General features: G+C 33.8%; 1 protein-coding gene across 1 annotated transcript in view; it reads left to right on the top strand.

Moving 5' to 3' along the window:
* LOC145572509 (BTB/POZ domain-containing protein FBL11-like) overlaps positions 1–16,350 on the top strand; it is a 32,653-nt gene extending 16,303 nt beyond the window's left edge. Inside the window, exons 17-19 of the mRNA XM_081631479.1 lie at positions 14,955–14,999; positions 15,144–15,212; positions 16,076–16,350. Of these exons, the coding sequence (XP_081487605.1) occupies positions 14,955–14,999; positions 15,144–15,212; positions 16,076–16,252 (291 nt within the window). The 3' untranslated portion in view covers positions 16,253–16,350. The remainder of the gene's footprint in view (positions 1–14,954; positions 15,000–15,143; positions 15,213–16,075) is intronic.
* The last annotated feature ends 1,025 nt before the right edge of the window (positions 16,351–17,375 follow it).

Raw genomic sequence — 17,375 nt, 5'->3', positions numbered from 1 at the left:
ACCAAGGGTCGAATCTAAGAGATTGATTGATGTAAATTAATTAAATTGACTTGAATTAAAGCTAAGCAACTAATCAAAAAATATATGAAATTATACTAAACTAAATTCTAGCAACGAAATAATCAAGAATTAAAGACATCTAGGATTAAGCATCCCCACTAATAAGAATCAATGCACTAAAACAATCCCTCTTTCCATAATTAAATCAATAAATATTCTACGGGACGAATGTTCCCTATAAGCTTCCTTAACATGCGATCATACTTATTCTCATGGAATCATACATATTAAAGACACCGAGAACGACATCCAATAAGTCCTAGCAAGAACAATTAGCTATTCTCATGCATTAATGTTCTTATTGTTAATTAGGGTTCTAAAATCAATTAAGAATAAACTCTCGTTGCAAACCTAATCACATTCAATAACAATATTTCTAGTTGTTATTGATGTAAAAACCAATCCTTATAAAGAAGAATTATCAATTAATAAAATTAGGTTTTGGGATTCAATTAATACATCAATCTATACTAGGGTTCATCCTAACCCTACATTATAAAACTACTTACACATGATAATTAAATATAGTAAACAGTAAGAGAAAACATAGTAACAATAATAATAAGAAAATAAAGAAAGAAAATACTTGAATTGTGTTATAAAATAAGGAACAAGTAAAAGAGAATATCGAAGAAACCCAGACTGTAATGTGTTTTTTCTCCATTTCATTAGACCATCCTATATATATACATGATGAGAATATGTAACCTATATGGACAATTAATAGTCCATTCATGTGGGGGTTATAATGTGGAGTGAAGGTATATGGGGGTTACAAGGAGGTTACAAAGCGAGTCATAATATTAAGGGACTTACAAGTCATAATAGGCATACACAATTATTATATTTTGTAACACTCCTTCTTGGATGCCCATTATCTAAGAGAGATTTAATGCGCTTTTATGCATCCTCATGGATGAGGGAAAAAGAGTGCAGCGCGTAGTTACTCCCCCTTATTATTATATTACTGCAGATCTTTAAGATAACACAATCCAATATGATGAACTAGCTTTTTAAATGTTGCAGTTGGAAGAGCCTTAGTAACTAAATTTGCTAAGTTTTCACTTGAACGAATCTGCATAACATTTATATCTCCATTATTTTGAAGATCATGAATGGAGAAAAATTTGGGTGTCACCTTTGATGTATCCTTCCTTAAGTTGAGCAATACAAGCTGCATTAATATTATGAAATTTCCTTCACAGTCAGATTAGTGGGAATAAAAATATAATATAAATACTACAAATAAATGAACAGATATTTGTATCTCTAATTAAGCTGCAAGACTTTTATTAAAAAAGATAAATAATACACAAGTGTTCAAAACACTTGTTATAATTCACAACCATATGCACCCCAATTGCACCCGAGAATTTCCTCTAAAAATTCTCTTAAAGCTTCTCTCTGCTTTATGTTTTCTTTTGTTTGTGGGATGATTACCGCTGATTCCAAACTACAAATATATAGTTTTCAACTTTCTAAAAATGGTTGTCTTAATTTAGCAAATTGATAACCCCCTTTGAAAATTTTAGGCATCCTAACTTTTCAAAGGATTGCATTTGTTTCTATTTTTATTTCAACTAAAATAATTAGTGGATGATAATCATCTAACAATCTCCTACTTGAAGATTGATATGTCACTCATGTAGGCCAACTAAAGTTGGAACACAACTTTAGTTTGTCAATCTTCACTGTCTTTGTTAACATATGCTGGACTCTGAGTTCCTTTAATTTTCTCTAGTTTCAACACTTCATCTTCTAGTAGAGATCTTATGAAATGATATTGAAGCCCGATATGTTTAGTTCGAGAATGAAATGCTGAATTCTTTGCTATGTTTATCGCACTTTGACTATCATTATACAATACATTATTTTCTTGCTTGAATCCCAACTCAGTTAACAATACTACCTTCGGTTACCGTATAATCTCTGTAGTGGAGCCTATGTAGTGGATAGAGCAACAATCTTCTATAGTTTCGACATCCAACTAAGCTTTGTATTTCCAAAAGTGAATATATAACCTATGGTGCTTTTATGACGATCGACATAACCTTCTATTGTTAAATCACTTTTACCAAAGTACAAGCACTTCTCTGAGTACCTCGTAGATACCTCAAAATCCACTTCAGTGCTTCCCACTGAATTTTTCACAACTCCCACTTCATGTCCAATGTCCAGTCTTGTACAAACCATTGCATACATCAAACTCCGAATAGATGAGGCATATGGAACCATAGCCATATAATCTTTATCTTCGTCTGATCCGTAGATAATCAAAACATATTAACTCTCTGTAAAACACGTTTGATGTACTCTGATTGAGATAATTGCAATATACCTCTATGCTTATCCCTTGTAATTTGCATTCTAAGAATTTTCTTTGCTGGACCCAAGTCCTTCATGTCAAATTCCTTTGACAATTACTCCTTTAGCCTTCTTATATCATCCATATTTGAACATGCGACTAACATATCATCGACATAAAGTAGTAGAATGATATAACTCGATTGATCTCTCTTGATGTAGCAATAGTGGTGAGCATTGCACGTCTGGAAATCTTCCTTGTGCATGAAGTTATCAAACTTTTTGTATCATTGTCTCGGGGCTTGTTTTAGGCCATACAAACTTTTCTTAAGTTTTCACACCATATTTTCTTTTCCATTTTCTAAGAAACCTTCTGGTTGATGTATGTATATCTCCTCATCCAGATCTCTATGAAGAAATGCAGTCTTCACATCTAATTGCTCCAGATGAAGATTTTCAATGGCAACTATACTGAACACTGTTCTAATGGTATTAAGTTTCACAGCAGGCGTAAAAATCTCATTGTAGTCAACTCTTTCTTTCGGTTTGAATCCTTTAACTACTAATCGAGCTTTGTACCTCTTGGAACCATCATGCTTCTTTTTCACTCGATATACCCATTTGTTGTGAAGTGCCTTTTTACCCGAGGGTATTAATTCCCATGTTCGGTTTGAAATGAAAGATTTGATCTTATCTTTTATTGCAAGCTCCCATTTGCTAGCATCACTTACCTGACATGATTCATTATAGCATTCAGGTTCCCCTTCATCCTAGATAAGTCACGTATTTTCTATTTGGTACATGTGGACGAGTAGTCCTTCTCAATACTGGTGCTGGAATAGAAGGTTGTGGCATGTTGGACTATAATGTACGAATTTGTCCAACAAATTCTCCTTGTTGAGGTTCTCTTACAAGCGGGTCTTTCACCGTACTAAATGGATATAATCTTCATCTACAAACACCGGCCTACTCTCCACCGAGTCACTAGTTTCAATTTTGTGTCTATCTTTGTACATGACTCTTTCATTGAAAATCACATCTCTAGAACGGATCACCTTTTTATTTTCATCATTTCATATGCGGTATCCAAACTCATCCCCGCCATAGCCAATAAAAGTACATTTTTTAGATTTAGGATCAAGCTTATTCCTGCTTTGATCACTAATATGCACATATGCTACACAACCATAAACCTTTAAGTGAGATAAATTTATAACTTTGGTATTTTGTAGTCTAATGGAGTCGATGGTCCTCGGTTGATCAAGTAAGATGTTTGTTGTGTTGACTGCTTCTGCCAGAATTGCTTCGGTAAACCTCACTGTATACGAATACTTCTGCCTCTTTTTGTCAACGTTCGATTCATACGCTACGCTGAGCTGCACCTCTACACCATTATGTTGAGGTGTACCCGGCATCGTTCTTTCCATTTTAATCCCATGCTCATAGCAAAACTTCTTGAATATGGCATCTTCATATTCACCACCATTGACGGTTGTAAATTTAAAAAAAATTTGTTTTAGGAAGTAAACCCATACCTTCCGGGAGTCATCATCCATGAAAGTGACAAAGTAGTGTTTTCCACCAATGGATGAAGTAGTAGTTGGCATGGTTTGAAAATGCGGTATCGTCGCGATCACAGAATTGGTGGCGGTAATTCGGTAATGGGCTTGATATGTTGGTCGCAGACTTCATCGCGTTTGTCGCGCAATAATTTTATTTTATTTCGTTTTAAGTCTTATGTATTTTTTTAAAAAAATAATTAAAAAATGAACTTTTCCAAAATAAAAAATAATAATAATAATATATGGACTTAATTCTAGTCTAAAGCTAACTATAATAAAGGGGTTGGGGGTCACGTGGGAAAGAAAAAAAAAAAGAAAAAGGGGAAGAGAAGGGGTAGTCACTAGTCAGTTGGTGGGGTCAAGATAAAATTTAAAGAGTTACTACAGAATATTCTAGGCATCCAGCTGTCATACATACTTTATTGCCCAACCACTCTAATTTTTTTAAAAAAATCTCTTTTATTTCACATAAACAAAGTCGACTTTCATGGAGATGCCGCGAATCCTCGCCGGAAAAGTAGTTTTATAGCTTAAAGTTTTGGTTTTTTTTCTTCGAATCTTAGTAAATAACGTTAAATGTGGCCGATATTCCGTTCAAAACGGCCGAATTGGCCGAAATCTCGGGGTTTCAAAAAGCAGCGTTATGAATCGGGAAATATCGGATCGGCAACTTTGAAATCCGTTACATCTCGGCCGATTCGCGATGTAACGGCCGAGTTTTTACACCATGGTTGTTGGTCCCTAAACATAGGAGTGAACAAGCTCTAATTTTTCCTTCAGAATCCATTAGCTTCATCCCTTTCTCACTCATGTGGCCAAGTCTTTAGTGCCACAATTTGGAATTTTCATTTCCTACTGCAACTGAAATTCAACAACACGCCCTTGCTGTCATGTAAAGAGTACCACTCTTTTTACCATGAGCAATTGTCATTTCTCCCTTTGAAATTTTCTAATTGTCATCTCTGAAGTTTGTAGTGTAGCCTTCGGTGGCCAACTGGCGAATTGAAATCAAGTTCTTTTTTAGGTCAGCTTATAAGCTTATAAACTAACTGACGCATTTAACTTAATCTTCACTACACCTTTACCAACAATATCACAAGGTTGGTCATCTCCAAAATATACTTTTCCAAGGTTTCCGGAACATACTTCTCAAAGAATTCTTTCTTCGAAGTAGCGTGGAATGATGCTCCAGAATCTTACACCCTAGATTCTTCCTTGCTCTCTAAAGAGCATATCAATGCATCATCTCCTTCTACGGTAGAAGTAACATTTGCCTCTGACTTTACTTCTTGGTTTTTCGGTGCCACTGATTTTTATAATGCCCTGTCTTCCCACAATTCTAACACTTAATAGACATCAAGTTCGGGAAATTATTAGGAGTCCTTTATTTTGATCTCTTATCTCTAGATTTACCTCGATAGCTTGATTTCCACGTTCGTTTCTTTTGGTTGAATTTCTTCCTTTGGACTCAGTATGTAAAACTGAAGAGGTTTATGGTTCACCTGACTCTCTCTGTCGGATCTCTTCGCTGAGAACCAGGTTACGAACATCGTCAAATTTCGACTTATTGCTTCCTGTCGAGCTTCTCACAGTTGTGACTGTAGCATTCAGCTATCAGGTTATGAAGACAAAGTATCACTGCTCGAACTTCATCTTTAAAATCAATTTCATTAAGATGTTGGGTGAGTAGCCTGTCATCTGCAAATGGAATAAGCGCCTCATTAAATGAACTTTATTAGAAGCCGATGGCTTCTCATACATACTAGAGAGAGCTTTTATTAGATCTGCCGTGGTCGTTTCCTTTGCTATATTAAAAGCAACATTGCGTGATAACGTCAACGGAATAACTTCAAGGGCTTGTTTATCTAGAAGATTCCAATATTCAATTTTCATACCCAGTGGCTTTTTTTTCCAAGAGAGATTCATAAAGCTTTTTTTGGTATAGATAATCTTCAATCTGCATCTTCCAAAACCCAAAATCTGTACCATTGAATGTTTTGAGTCTTACCTTTCCTTCGTCTGCAGCCATTGCTCCCACTCAAATCTAACTTCTTAGGATCGTTTTTGCGAATTCTATCCGAATGTCGACAGAATACCAACTCTGGGCTCTGATACTAGTTGTTAGCAAATATTGTGAAATTTCCTTCACAATCAGATTAGTGGGAATAAAAATATAATATAAATAATACAAATAAATGAACAAATATTTGTATCTCCAATTAAGCTGCAAAACTTTTACTAAAAAAGATAAATAATACATAAGTGTTCACAACACTTATTATAATTCACAACCATATACACCCTAATTGCACCAGAGAATTTACTCTAAAAATTCTCTTAAAGCTTTTCTCTCTACTTTATGTTTTGTTTTGTTTTTGGGATGATTATTGTTGATTCCAAAATACAAATATATAGTTTTCAACTTTTTAAAAATGGTTGTTTAAATTTAGCAAATTTTCAAGGGATTGCATTGCTTTCTATTTTTATTTCAACTAAAATAATTAGTGGATGTTAATCATCTAACATGTTGAATTACCGACTTTAAACATATACATTCACGTAGCCTCGTGAATTGCTAGAATCTCATAATGATTGGGAGAAGTAGCTATAATGGTTTGTTTCATGGAACGCCAAGGGCAGTACCGCCATATGTGAACACATATCTAGTTTGTGATTGAGCATTATGTGGATCAGATAACAAACCTGCACTTGCAAAATCAATCAAATTTTCATAGGACAATTTAGGAAAGAATAAACTCATATCCTTCGTACCTTGGAGGTAACAAAGTATATGTTTAATCCCATTCCAATGGGAAAATTTGCGAAGAATAACACGACCTTTCAGCGGTCATCCAAAAATGAAACGACCTTTGGATTATTTCAAAATAACACGACCTTTGACACATATCTTCTAAAAATACAACGAAAAACCGGTAACTTGTTTTACCAGTTACATTTGACACGTGTCTTATTGTAATTTGTTAAGTTTTTTTTTTTAATTTTAACATTTTATTAATATTAATGATCTTAATTAAAAAAAAAAAAAAAAACCAAACAAACATCACTTCTTCCCGTGAACCTCCTCTACCTCCACATCCACCACAAACTCCCCGAAAACCACCCCAATCCAGCCGAGCCACACCGGAAACAACCCCTATGCCCGGCACCACCGTCAAAACCTCCTTCCCTCCTACCCCCATACTTAAAACAAACCCACAAATCCCTATCACTGTGAACCGCGCGTCGATCCAACTTCGAAACCCAATCAAACCCTTACCGTGGGAAAAGAGAGAACTAGCAAGAAGGAAAAGGGGTGCAAGCATCTGAAACATGGTAGGGAAAGGGGACGAAATCGGGAATTGGGTAGGACGTGGGATCGGGGACAGGGATGGAAAGGGCGGATGGAAATGGGGAAGGGAAGGAAAGGACGCTGAAAAAGGGGTCGGGGGAGGCCTGACGCCGGCGGGGAAGGGGTAGGACGACGGCACGACACTGGCGGGGATAAGGGGATTGGCAATGGAGGAGGAGGGTGGTAGAGCCGGTGGGGTTGGTAAGGGGTTTTCTTTTTTTAATTAAGGTTTTTTTAAAAAATGTTTTTTTTTCTTTTTTTTTTTAGTTTTTAATTTTTTTTTAAGAAAAAAAGAATATTGTAAAAAAAAAAAAAAAAAATTGACCACTGACACTTTGACACGTGTTCACGTTCTATTTACGAAAGATATGTGTTAAAGGTCGTGTTATTTTGGGATAATCTAAAGGTCATTTCATTTTTTGAAGACCAGTGAAAGGTCGTGTTACTATTAGCAAATTTTCCTATTCTAATGCCTTCGGGCTGGACATGAACTAAACCTTGCTAACAAATTAATTGAAAATAGATATGTCGGGTCGTGTATGACTTGCAAGGTACATTAGTGTTCCAATCGCACTTAAGTATGACACTTGAGGACCCAGAATTTCTTCATCATTATCCGGAGCTCAAAAGGATCCATCTTTACATCAAGTGATCTTACAAACATAGGGCTGCTCAATGGATGTGCTTTATCCATAGAAAATCTCCTAAGGATCTTTTCTATGTATGTTGATTGATGCATAAGGATTCCATTCTCTAGGTGCCCTTTATAAAAAACCAACCCTAACAAAGAAGAATCATCAACATATACTCCAATTATAACAAATCTTGATCCAAATTTCTTTATAAAAATATATGGGCCGATATGAACCTTCTTTTAACAAATAATAACTTAGATGGTTACCACATACGCCTAGATTGTTTTAATCCAGAAAGAGATTTGTTTAATTTAATTTAGAAATGTATTCGAGAACTAGATTTTGCTGCTTCTCTCAGCTTAAATCCTTTCGAGAGCTTCATATAAATGTCATTATTTAGTGGGGCCATACAAGTGCTGTGACTACATCCATCAAACATAGGTCAAGTTCTTCTCTTACTGTCACACTAATATTTAAAAATAGTTGCATCCATGCCAAGTTGAGAATCCTTGTGCAATTAATCGTGCTTTATATCTTACAACTTCACCCTTTTCATTTCTCTTTCGCACAAAGATCCATTTATATCCCACAGGCTTTACATCTTTTTTCCAGAGATTTTAATTATGCTTCAATTGCTTCTTTCCATTTTGGCCAATTTTGTGTACATGCTTCAATGGATTTTGGTTCATAATCCTCATTATTATCCATAATATCTAATGCTACATTGCATGCAAAAACATCATCGATGTAGATTTGTTTTCGGTTCCATGTAATTCTAGACATGATATTATTCGTTGAAATTTCTTCATTATCGAGTACCTGCATTTCTTCTTGTATCATGTCTAAGTCTTTTTTGGATATTCTTCGGAAATTGTTTCTTCAATTTAACCTTCATCAATCATTGCTCCTTTTTTTTTCAAGGATTCTTATCTTTGGAACTTATTAGTCTTCCACGTTTCTGACGTGGTTTAGACTCATTAGTAAATTTGTTTTGTCCTTGTGAGACATCAATTTTAAATGGAGGATTTACGGCTAGAATATGTAATTTAGTTACTCTTGTTGGGTGAATTAGCTAAACTTTGTAAATGAATTATCTTTTGAACTTTTAGTTTGCATAGTTTGCATTGTTTAGTTTGAGGATCAAGATTAGATAATGATAATTCATTCCATCTAATTTTCTTTTCCAACTCTCTTTTTTCTCCTCCTAATGTTGGGAAAGGTGACTTGTTATAATGACACTCTGCAAAACGAGCCGTAAATAAATCCCTTGTTGTATGCTCAAGATATTTAATTATTGATGGAGATTCAAATCCAACATATATTCCAAACCTCCTTTAAGGACCTATCTTAGAGCGTTGTGGTGGAGCTATTAGGACATAAACTGCACATCCAAAAACTTTTAAATGGCAAATATTTGGTTTCTGACCATAAACCAATTGTAATGGGGAGAACTTGTGATAAATTGTTAGTCTGATGCAAATTAATGTTGTTGCATGTAATATAGCATGTCCTGATGAAGAAATTGGAGGTTGGATTTCATAAGCAATGGTCACGTAATTAATTGAAGACGTTTAATTAATGACTCTGCCATATCGTTTTGTGTATAAACATGTGCTACAGGATGTTCAACGTTTATCCCAATAGACATGCAATAATCATTGAAAGCTTGAGAAGCATTATTAATAAAATAATAAGAGTATCTGAAAAACTGTGCACGTAACTTAATTAATTAGGCAAGTAATCTCGCAAACGCCAGCAACAAGGACACATGCGACCATCTAGTCGATGCATCGATTAAAACCATAAAATATCTAAATGGTGCACATGGGGATGTATAGGCCCACAAATATCTCCTTGTATACGTTCTAGAAAACTAATTGATTCAAAATTTATCTTAGTCGGTGATGGCTTGCCTTTTGAGCAAGCAGCACATAGAAAATTATTATGATGAATCTGCTGGCTTTTCAAAGAATGTCCACAAGAATTTTCAATTATTTTTCACATCATTATTGGGCTAGGATGGCTTAATCGGTCATGCCAAATAACAAAATTATATTTTACTATGGCTTCAATAGCATTGATTTTTGTGAGGTACAAACCAGTGGAGAATGTAGGGAGTTTCTCTAAAACATGTTTTGTGCCTTAAGTTGTATTCGTGATTTGAAGGAATTCATTATTTTCTTCATTGATTGTCTCATTATGATAACCATTCTTGCGAATATCCTTGCAATCTCAAATTCAACCAATGATAACAGGCTTTACTTTTCCTTTAGATTACTTAAAAGGATTTGTGGGTCTTTCAAAGTTAAATATTCATTTTTAAGCCCTTCATGGAGGTGATGGCGAAGGAATATCATGGCCTTATCCTTATCTTGAGTTGTTGTTGTATTACCATCTTTGATTGCTTCACCAAGCCCTACCCATGACAAATAATTCTTTCTAGTAATATCAAGGGCCACAAATTCAAGTTTGGCAAGATTCGACATTTTTCACTATACAAAATAATGTTCAAAAATTAGATTTCATAAAATATAAAACATATACATATCAAAACATAATGGATGATAATAAAAGCGTTGATACGTATCGACAAAATCAAGCAGTATTATTATAACCAAATGATGCATAATATAAAGGCTTAATAATATTAAGATCTTATATTATTGTTAATTTAACTATGCATGATAATCATATATACTTAATCAAGTAAGCAAATTATAATTAGAGACCGAAACACTATTCAAGAGTAATGCACGAATAAAAAAAAATAAATGTTGCATCACTAAAAGAGTCATCATAATAAATTAAATCACTAGCAGTCATGATTAGTAAAAATTACTAGTGTACTCATAATGAGTGGTAATCAAATTATAAAGTACAATACGGGTCATTGTATATAAAGTATTAACAGTCTCCTAATATATGAAGTCAAATACAAAGGAAATATATTGTTTCCGGGAAAAGTGACATTAAACTAAGTTGGGAAAACTCAAATATAAGTCTGACATAACAATATGTAAGAGTTTAATAATCAATAAAAGTGACTTATAATACTTATCGATTAAAACAATTTCATATGATACCAAAATCAACATTACATGGAATGCGGGACGTTCCGGAACTTGGTACGGGAACAGAAACGTGGACCGTAGCCTTTAGAGTTCCCGGAACGTATGGTCGTTTATTTTAACAGTGTTTTGTTAATTTTGAATTTTATAATTGATATTTACTGTAAATTAATTAAACATACAATTTAAAAAAAAAAAAAAAGCTAGAAATTGTAATTAATGTATTGCTTAATTGCCCATGCTAAACAATTTTATAACTAAGAAGAAAAAAGGATTAGAAAGAGAAGGGAACATTGGGACATGGGAGTCCATAATCTTTATTTATTGCTCTAGACTTGTTTTCTTATCACTCTACATTTACGCATTTCTTCATCTCCGTCATTCATTCATGACACCTTTAAAGTGTTTTAGGCTTTATTATACCTGAAATTCAGTAATCTGTCATCAATGAATCAGATAGCGAACCATCGCGAACGGTACAGACGTTCCGGTACGAGGAACGCACTATTGTCCCGCGTTTCGGGTAATACTAATCAAAATTACAGAAGATATTACGTACTAAAATACATATACATGATTATTACAAAAATCAAAACATATAATTACGAATCAGAGTGTACGTAAATGTGTGATCAATAATATAAAATTTCACGATGTACATTATATGTATATTATCTTAACCTAAAGAATATGAATATATAACAAGTAAATGCCTGATTCATTAAAATTTGTAAAAACTTAGGTAAAATAGCTCTTATAACTTTTATAAATGATTATGATTTCCTGTTATATTTTAATTATGGATTCCTCCGATTTTGGATAACTAAAGCAATGGTGTTGATAACGTGTTACAAAATAAGGAATAAGTAAAAGAGAATATTGCCTTAAAAAAAAGGTAAAAGAGAATATTAAAGAAATATAGATTGTAATGTGTTTTTTCTCTATTTCATGAGACCATCCAATATATATACATGATGAGGATATGTAACCTGTATGGAAAATAAAGAGTCCATTTATGTGGGGGTTACAATGTGAAGTAAAGATATATGGGGGTTACAAAGAGGTTACAAAGAGAGTCATAATATTGAGGAAGTTACAGGCCATAATGGGCATACACAATTATTTTGATTTGTAGAAAATTAATAATAATCTTCAATGGAACAGTGCTTGGAAGAACAAAAAGGGAGAAAAATAGCGAATGTAAAACTAAATAATTATTTTGTAACAAAATTAATAATAATATACAATATACATGATGAGAATATGTAACCTATATGGACAATAAAGAGTCCATTCATGTGGGGGTTACAATGTGAAATAAAGGTATATAGGGGTGACAAGGAGGTTACAAAGAGAGTCACAATATTGAGGGAGTTACAAGCCATAATGGGCATACATAATTATTATATTTTGTATCAAATTAATAATAATCTTCAACGGAACAATGCTTGGAAGAACAAAAAGGGAGAAAAACAACAAATGCAAAACTAAATAATTATTTTGTAACAAATTAATAATAATATACATGATGAGAATACGTAATCTATATGGACAATAAATAGTCCATTCATGTGGGAGTTACAATGTGAAGTAAAGGTATATGGAGGTTACAAAAAGAGTCATAATATTGAGGGAGTTACAAGTCATAATGGGCATACATCATGTGTAACGGAGGAAGTATGTTTTGTAACAAATTAATAATAATCTTCAATGGTACAATGCTTGGAAGAACAAAAAGGGAGAATAACAACAAACGTAAAACTAAAAATAATGAATATCTGTAAAGCCTGTTTATTTATCTTACTGTTAACCTATTTACACCATGGTACAAAACTTGGGAATGCTATCTTATTAAGACTCTAAACGTATAACCAAAAGGACAGCCAGCATGATGATTGGCCACGGGTAGGCTTTTGAGAAGTCTACCACGCCTCCCATTGCACCCTAAATGCTTCCTATAAAAAATAACCACAATTAGACAAACATCTCTTTTCCTAAAAAACAAAATAAAGCATACCAAGGAGAGCAATATCGAAATATGAAGAATAATAGCTCTAATAGATTAAGAGAATGGAGAAAACACAATAATATGCGATAAAATATAACATATAAATCATGTATAATAGTTATCAAATTCCCCCACACCTAACCTTTGCTCGTCCTTACTGTTATAAGGATCATGATTGCACTTAGCATGTGCAACAAGCCCAAGCCCTTTAAACCTCTGCTAGGCTACCCTAAAGGGCGAGTATGGTCTTGTGAAGGTTTTTAGAAGGCATAAACCAAGAACTTCCAAACAAGCCAAGTGATATTTTAAAAACCAAAATCAATTATTATTTAAGATTCATTTTATGTATCACAAATCTTTAGGCGTGGATGAAACAATAATTAATAGCACCCTTCAATGACCAACCAATCGTACCGCTTCCTTCCCTCGAGTTTGAATCTTCCCTATGAATGCTTAACCATATTAGCTCATACCTCACTTCAATTTGATTGCCTTCGTCTAGACTTGCACAAAATCATGTCCTCTATCGTTAAAAGGACCAAATTTCAAGGAAATCAAGAAGACTTTTGAAGGATGGGCTCGGGTGATAAGGTAAGAGAGATGTAACTTTGGGAATGTGGTGCTTAAAATAAATCAATCCAACAAATCTCATACATAACACCTTTGAATGTGATATGCAAGGAATTAAGAAATTTCAACCCTTAGATCAAACATTACACGCTAACGATGAACACATTGGTCTTCCTTATTAACTCCAATGATTCAACAATAACATTCATCCTTCTTTATTTCCTCCTCATTTTCAACACTTTTTTCTCCCCTTTTTCATTCTTTTTTTTTTTCTTTTATTTTTTTCAACTTAATACAACTTTTCATTTTTTTTTCCTCTTTTTTATTTTTCAACAAGTCACAACTTTATTCATTTTTTCTCTTTTCATAACACCTTCCTTCGAATAGCTCATCGTACATATTAGCGTGCCTTAGCAAAATACTCTTCTTATCCAAACAATGAATTATGAAAAGATTGAAAACCATAAGCTAGTAACACAAGGGTAGTAAAAAAAAAAAAAAAAAAAAAAAAAAAAAAAAAAAAAAAAAAAAAAAAAAAAAAAGAAATTAGGCTCAAAGGGGCTATCAATATAAGAATGTAGAAATAGAAAGAAAAATACCTAAAGATTATTCTAAAAGCTCTAAATAACAAAAAATATGCCTCAATCATATTTTCCAAACGTTTCGGTAATCGTTCTCAAGAGTGGGGGTTATATATGGGTGGGTGGTAATGGTTTCAGGGTAGGCAGATGTGATTTCTATTGGGTAGAGGTGGCAGTGTTGGGGTGGTTTGGGTGAGGTGATTTTTGGTGGAATTTCGTGTTGGGCGGTGATGTTGGTACATTAATGAAACAATGAAAGGGAATGGAAAACCATGTGGGGGGTAAAGAATTAAAGTAGAGGAGTTTGGTAGTCGTGTAAAGAAATGATTAATAAGTCATAACAAACGATGGCAAAGGAAATAAGTCTTGTTCATCCCCTTTTCATTTTCTAACTATCCCATACCAAATGCCCCTTTGAAACTTTTATAGATTGTTTAAAACGGATGAAAGTGTTAAGAACTTTAAACGAATGTAATATAAGGAATAATTTAGAAGATTCCTTCAAATTATGAATTATTGCCAAGATTCTACACAGGTAACGTATAAAAAAAAAAAAAAAAAAAAACCCAGAAGTGTTGCATATAATTTTGAGAACATATCATCCCCCCTCCCCCGCCCATGCGCGTGCCCTCGGACTGTCCCTTTTTCTGTCATGAGCTCTTATTCATTTATCTTCATCTTTGCCACGTTTATGGGATGAGTTAGGAGGGAGAATGGGAAATTTTACAATCATATTTTGTTCATCAAGTGTTTATTTTATGCTCTGAGAGACTTGTTGAAGTACGGAGGATATTTAACTATGAAATGCTGGTTGCAGGGTCCTGGAATCAAGAAAAGCTTTATACTTGATGCTGCTTCGAGAGTAAGTTTATTCCTGTAGTTTTGCCACCTTGGAGCCATAAATGCATCTCAAAAATTTTCTTTGCTGTAATACTAAAACATCCTTCTAAAGGAATTTTATGTTAAACTAGAATTAATATGAAATCCTTTTTCTTGATTGTAACAGCTGCCGATGCTTCGAAGCATTTCATTAGATTGGTGTGATGCAGGTGAAGGTGACTTTGATCTGCCACATGTGAGTGGCAAACCCAATATTACTTGCTTTATAATTAATCTCAGTGTTTAACATAATATGTTTGGTACTCTGATCATATATTAATAAAATTCCCTGCCTGGTTTAATTAAATTAGCTGACAAGCATTTCATGTCCCTCTTTTGCGACTATTTGAACATTTTTTTAATTGTCATTGAAAATGTTAGTATATTATGCTATTGTGTGACATCTTTGGCTGTCACTACAGGTTATTCTGTTAAACCCCTATTAAAAGTATAATCTGCTGACTTAATGTACTTAGTCAGAATATTTCATTTGTATCGCGAGAATATGTAGGTATTTCGTGGATGATATGCACATGGATCGCTATCAGTTGCTTTACTAATGCATAAATCTGGATCACTCTCAGTTGCTTTACTCATGCATAAATCTGGATCGCTATCAGTTGCTTTACTAATGCATAAATCTGGATCACTATCAGTTGCTTTACTACTGCATAAATCTGGCCAAATGCATGACTTCTTGTTTGAACCATGGATTATTTATGATGCCCTCCAAAATGCTTCAATTTTTAATAGGCCACCACTTGTCTTAGAAAGAGGTTTCCAAAAGCAGGGGTGGGCAGTGTGAGATAACTGCACTATTTTAGGAATTTGCGTAACCAGGCCAGTAAATCAATTAGACCCTTTGGCTTCACTGGTAGTTTTCCTTGATCTGTATAAATGGATTCATTCCTCACACAAGTTAATTTGTGAAGTAATTTAGAACCTACTGCTTACTAACTCCATCAAAAGTGGTCCATATTATGTCTTAGCTTTATTTTTCGTTGTTTTAAATCAGAAGGGATTTCATATTTTCATGTGCTCATTCTTTTGTTGTTGTAGTTTGCTGACAAGTACTCACTTAGCAGTGTGAAAATTTCAAGATGCAAGCTGCGAAAATGCACGTTAGACTTCCATCATGTAGGGGCTCAGAAGCGGCCTGTGCACAAGGAAACCCTAGTACTTGTGTGGAACAGCACCAGCCTCCAGAGGACAGTCGTGAAAGAAAGAATCACATAAACTACACTGTGAAATGATTTTCTTAGTCAGTGTGATTGATGAGTAAGCCAAAAAAAAAAAAAAAGCTTCATGCTTGAGTTACCAAGATGAGCTATGGCTGCAGACGAAAGCCTCACATCATGCAAGAATCAATGCAGCGGCAGAGCTGCTTATGATTCCACTGAGCTTACTGAGTGTTTCATAGAATGTACTTTATGAGGTAATTCGTGGGATGCATGAAGGCAGAAGAAAACAGAAATCATCAACATGCTTCCTGTGAAGCTTATTACCTGCATCATGCTTCATTAGTTAAACTTACCCTGATAGGATGTCATCGCAACACAATCTAGAATCCATGAGTGAAAACTTGTGTTTCTATTGTTTAAAGTTACGGTATTTAATTCTCTATCAAGTCTATTAGCCGCTGTAAATTAAATCAGTTGCAGAGTAATTTTCTGCTGTGGTAATATTGTAGAGAAACTCATTTGCCTACAGTTATGTAATGCAATCATGTAATAAAATTACAGTATATGCCTACCTTTAAATGTTGTTGAGACTTGATTCTCCGTGCAGAACTATAGCATTGATATCGTGTTATGAAGTAGAGGGACGAGGAAAAGAGAATTAGAAAAGTCATTTCATATACTTTTCTCATACAAGGGGTATGTATACCGGGGATACGAGAGAAGAGATTTGTCTAGGAACAAAGCTCGTTACACACTAGAAGATATATGGAAACTAGAATTTTTTTTTTTTTCAATAGTACAATGTATATTGTGCGTCTAGCATGGAGCCCGTCCTAGTTTCTCAAAATGAGAATTGTGTTTCTCAATAGGTTAAATTTGAAAAAGTACAGACAAAGTAGTGATTTAGTCAATGAACAGTAGAAAAATGCATTTATTACATTTTTATTTATTTTTTTTTCTCATGTTGAGAGACTTAAAAATTCTCTCTAATATGTATCAAAAGATATTGGGGACTCTAATTGTTATAAATCTCATACCAGAATTTTAACAAGATGATATGAAGTATAATTTTATTTTATTTTATTTTATTTTATTTTTTTATTTTATTTTATTTTTTTTTAAAAGTTTTATATAAGTTGACAGTTTATTTTTTTTAAATGATAAGTTGACAAGTTTTG

The sequence above is a fragment of the Chenopodium album genome, chromosome 12 (genome assembly GCF_948465745.1).
Source record: "Chenopodium album chromosome 12, dcCheAlbu1.1, whole genome shotgun sequence".
NCBI classification, from domain to species: Eukaryota; Viridiplantae; Streptophyta; class Magnoliopsida; order Caryophyllales; family Amaranthaceae; genus Chenopodium; species Chenopodium album.
The sequence above is the reverse complement of the archived record's forward strand: the minus strand, read 5'-3'. Positions and strand labels throughout refer to the sequence as shown.